Below are 5,000 nucleotides of genomic sequence, written 5' to 3' on the forward strand. Positions count from 1 at the left end.
GGAATATAGAACACAACCAGGATGTATTTGCCTGCTTCGTAGATTTCGAAAAAGCGTTTGATAGAGTGAATTGGGAAAAACTAATGGGTATATTGCAGAAAATAGGAATAGATTGGAGGGAAAGGAGGCTAATCCGCAACCTGTACATGTCTCAGACTGCTCAGGTGCGGGTGGGAAACGGGGAGTCAGGATGGGCAGTGTTAGGAAGGGGTGTAAGGCAGGGTTGCCCATTATCACCGTTGCTGTTCAACCTGTATGCAGAGGAAATGATCAAAGAGGCATGGGAAGAACTAGAGGTAGGAATGAAAGTGGGCGGGGAATTCGTAAAATCAGTTAGGTTTGCTGATGACCAAGCTTTAGTTTGTCAGTCAGCCAAGGGGCTGCAAGCATTGCTGAGTGAATTGGAAATTCAGTGCGACAGGTATGGGATGAGGATCAACATTAATAAAACAAAGGTTATGCGATTTTCTAGAAAGAAAAAGGGCAAGCTTCACATTAAAATAGGAGGGCAAAAACTAGAGCAGGTAGAACAGTTTACGTATCTCGGTAGTGTTTTGGACCAACGCGGTCAAAGTAGTAGGGACGTAAGGAGAAGAATTGCGCTAGGCAAAGAGGCTTTCACGAGGAGGAGGGAGTTGATGACGGGGACTTTGAGTAAGGATGTTAAGAAAAGACTCGTAAAAACTTTGATATGGAGCGTAGCTATGTACGGTGCGGAAACGTGGTCATTGAAGCAGGAGGATAGACGTAGACTGGAGGCTTTTGAAATGTGGGTGTGGAGAAGAATGGAGAAGGTGAAATGGACAGAGAAGAAAACAAATGAGGAAGTACTTGGTATGGTGGGCGAAGAGAGGGGTTTGTTGGGAGCAATCCTATGGAGGCAGGAAAAGTGGATGAAGGGGGTGTTGACCGGCAGTGGGATGTTGAAGACTGTGATAGAGGGTAGAATGTTGGGCAAAAGAGGAAAGGGAAGGAACAGGATAGGGATGTTTGACGGGATGAAGGGAGGAAGAAAGTACTCAGAGATGAAGAGGGACCTGGTGTAGAGTAGAATTTAGGGTTGTGTTTTGTTAGTAGTCACAAAATATTTGTTTGGTAGTTGTGTCCATCGAAAAAACCTACCTTAACCGGTAGATAACCTTAAAATAAAAAAATAAAAAAAAAATATATATATATATATATATATATATATATATATATATATATATATATATATATATATATATGCTTTCGTAGACGTAACACAGAAGTGCCGAATAGTACAATACACAGTAACACACAATATAGAAACACAAAAAAAGAACACTCACACGTTATTTCTTGATATTTCGACGGAAACAATCCGTCTTCCTCTGAAGATATAGAAGTAATGACTGCTGGAGTTGTTGAGGTGAGGGGTGCGAGAGAAAGGGAAGGGGGCCAGGAGAAGGGGAGAACGGGAGGCGAAGGAGGGGTGAGGGTGGGCTTCCACAAAGTAACAATTTTAGGCCACTCCCATCAGTGAACGACATTGAGGCCCGGTCGTGTCGTTCACTGATGCTCAATGTCGTTCACTGATGGGAGTGGCCTAAAATTGTTACTTTGTGGAAGCCCACCCTCACCCCTCCTTCGCCTCCCGTTCTCCCCTTCTCCTGGCCCCCTTCCCTTTCTCTCGCACCCCTCACCTCAACAACTCCAGCAGTCATTACTTCTATATCTTCAGAGGAAGACGGATTGTTTCCGTCGAAATATCAAGAAATAACGTGTGAGTGTTCTTCTTTTTTTGTGTTTCTATATTGTGTGTTACTGTGTATTGTACTATATATATATATATATATATATATATATATATATGTATATATACATATATATATATGTATATATACATATATATATATATATGTATATATACATATATATGTATATATACATATATATGTATATATACATATATATGTATATATACATATATATGTATATATGTATATATACATACATATATATATATATATATATATATATATATATATATATATATATATATATATATTTTTTTTCCTTATATCTGTTTGTGTATATATGAGTATTTATTCGCCGTTTGGCGGGATTTCGTGTTTGAATGTGTGTATATATATATATATATATATATATATATATATATATATATATATATATATATATATATATAGTAGGGGTTTGTCCTTAAACTTTGTGCTAGAGATATTTGACAATTCTGTTCAAAAACCAACTGTGGTGGTTACAATGAAATTAAATGCCTTTATTTGCCGCATGGTTTCAAATCATCTTAAGTTTATGATTTTTCTAGCTAATTACTGTACAGGTATTAATGCTCACTCGCTGTATCATTTACACGACAATCAAGAACCAAAAAAATGTTGTCACAATTCTTTATTATAACAGCCAATTAAAGACAGAATGCAGGAGGAAAAGGCCATTTTAATGCGGGAAAATATAGATTCCAAAACTCAGCAAGTAGGAATAAATTTACTAATGAGAAACAATCCCTCATGCTAAATAAAACAATGCACAAGGTTGTTCTCTGAATTAAATAAGGAAATTCACTAACCATGAGGAAGCCAAAAGGATGATCTGGAAGACACCGATGCTGAGAGATTGGATGATGAATGAGAATAGGAAGAATTCAAAACTAATATGGTGTCTGGTTCAAGACACCCACTTAGATATAAAAAGTCTGAATTTTGCCTAAATGGGTAAGGTATTTTATCACTCATATTTAGTTTAGTGGCAGACGGGATGATTACAATGTGGCTAGCTTCCAAGTGCAAAGGATTAGCGCCTGATGTCGTAACACTGTGCATTAGCCTTCGACGACGTTCTTGAAATTCAGACTGTGAAACTCCTGGAATCACCTGGTTGGAGAGAATGGCGATTTTAATGAAATAATTTCATCTATAATTTGATTAATTCCAACTGTCATGCATTGAAACGGATAAAATCAAATTCCAATGACGAGGTAGTATGAAAGGTAATCTTCAACAATCCATAGATTCGCCATAATATTTCGGTAAATTAAACATTTATTTATCAAAGCGAATGAAAGATTCTATTATATTTTAAATGTATGGTATTTTGGACAATAAGGCAAAAATGTATTGCTTAGATGTTATGTAATATATCATACCTGCACTTCTACCATACTCCTCTTTCAAGTTTTACCGAAATAGTAACCAGACACTAATATCTATTTCTTTGTTGAACACCAAGCCCAAGACTTCAACTCACCTCTCCTTCATTCAATATAAAAGGATGAGAAGAGTTCGTCGGCTGACCGTAAACAGGTCCCGCTTTCCGCTCCTGCCGACGACTTGCAATCCTTGGAGCTGGCGAAGAAGCTTTTGTGTGGCACGAGCAGGCAGAACTTCTCCATGATGGAATTCCTTTAGAGAAGTAAATAAAGCATGGTACAATCGGTTATTTTAATCGTAAATATTCAAATAATAGTCAAATGGCCATTGAAGCCTATAAAACACGAAGGGGAACTGTTTCGTCAGGACAGCGCTAATTCATCTAACAGTTATTTGATGAATTACCTAATTTAACAAAAAGAGTCACAACTTCACGAAAAACAGGCATGTTTGCATAAGAGAAAAATATAATCTGCGGAGGTTTTAATAATGACGATTAACCATTACTGTCAATTTGACAGGGAAAACCACTGACAACATCCAACACATCGAACCGTAATTGCGCTACTCTGCCTTCGCAAAAGTTTTTCCACCAATGAGCGAGTGGAACGCGGGAGGGCGGTACAAAATCGTCAAGTGAAGAACGATAAAGCGAGGAGGGACGAGGAATCGGATAGTATACAAACCGTGAGATAGTAATTGAGTTATGAGTAATTAGTAAATTACTTCAAGTTATGGCTTTTAGTTTTGGCAATACTAGTGGCTTTCCCTCAGCAACATCAAATGCTCCGGCAACATTTGGTTTTGGGGCACCAACAACTTCAACCGCAGGTAAAGGTGTGTATCAAACAAACGAGGTTTTGTCTTCGTAAGGTGGGATTAAAATCTTGAAGGAGAAGTTGCTTTTTCGTGAGGTAATTTACTCGGTGAAGTCGAAATGTCGTCAATGAATATTTAAAATAGAATAAAAAACTGAGATCTCTTATTATTATATGGTCGGTAGTGAAAATGCCCAATTGGATGTGAACTTATTATTTATTCTTTTTATTGTAGGTTTTCCATTTATACAGACCCATTTAAATTTGTATTCATCTTCGAAAGCCAGCAAATAATGTGGGGAAATGTAATCGTTCTCCATTGACGTCGAAAATTGCTTCATTCAGGCTAGCTTTCATGCATGTTAAATGAAAATGTATTTAAAGAATTTTTAATGCTACACAAAATACGTTTTCTTACTGAATAAAATTTTATTGAAGGTTTCGGCACTGGTACTAGCCTATTTGGGCAGCCATCGACCTCAGTAGCCAATCCTTTTGGGGCATCTAGCTCTACTGCCACTACAACTTCAACTGGGTTCAGCTTTGGTGGTGGGACTTCGGTACCTGGATTTAGTGGTTTTGGTGCATCGGGTACCACATCGACAGCACCAGCTTCATCCCTACCAAATTTCGGAGCATTTGGAACCACCACTACCACTTCTACTCCTTCAGCTTTTGGTGGTTCTTCCCTATTTTCTTCTTTCGGGCAGAACACTCAACAGCAAGCCCAGCAACCTCAACTTGGAACATCTTCTGGTTTGTTTTTGCACGTGTGAATATACATAGTTTTTATTGATATCTGCAGTAACGTCTTTGCACCTTAATTTGTTTTATTTATTTACATTCTAGCTCATTGTGATACAAGGTTACTAATTAGTTTTGAGTGGGTTCCGGAATATAAATGATACTGCCGAAAATGATAGTATTTTTCAGTGATAAGGTTGGCGGTCAAATTTGTAATTATATAGCATACAACCCAACATTGGAGAGAGTTGCATTAACTGAAAGCTTCACTGGTGACTTATCAAATAGAACA

The 5,000-nt window shown here is 37.6% G+C and overlaps 2 protein-coding genes across 2 annotated transcripts in view; one reads left to right on the forward strand and one right to left on the reverse strand.

Annotated features, from left to right (window-relative positions):
• Positions 1–3,706, reverse strand: part of LOC139690621 (xaa-Pro aminopeptidase 3-like) — a 21,166-nt gene extending 17,460 nt beyond the window's left edge. Inside the window, exons 1-3 of the mRNA XM_071588105.1 lie at positions 3,552–3,706; positions 3,244–3,398; positions 2,567–2,870 (exon numbers count right to left, since the gene is read on the reverse strand). Of these exons, the coding sequence (XP_071444206.1) occupies positions 2,567–2,870; positions 3,244–3,398; positions 3,552–3,594 (502 nt within the window). The 5' untranslated portion in view covers positions 3,595–3,706. The remainder of the gene's footprint in view (positions 1–2,566; positions 2,871–3,243; positions 3,399–3,551) is intronic.
• Positions 3,707–3,793: 87 nt separating this feature from the next.
• Nup54 (nuclear pore complex protein Nup54) overlaps positions 3,794–5,000 on the forward strand; it is an 18,328-nt gene continuing 17,121 nt past the window's right edge. The window contains exons 1-2 of the mRNA XM_071587623.1: positions 3,794–3,977; positions 4,403–4,720. Of these exons, the coding sequence (XP_071443724.1) occupies positions 3,881–3,977; positions 4,403–4,720 (415 nt within the window). The 5' untranslated portion in view covers positions 3,794–3,880. The remainder of the gene's footprint in view (positions 3,978–4,402; positions 4,721–5,000) is intronic.

The sequence above is a fragment of the Hetaerina americana genome, unplaced genomic scaffold, assembly GCF_022747635.1.
Source record: "Hetaerina americana unplaced genomic scaffold, ioHetAmer1.1.p SCAF_3, whole genome shotgun sequence".
NCBI lineage: Eukaryota > Metazoa > Arthropoda > Insecta > Odonata > Calopterygidae > Hetaerina > Hetaerina americana.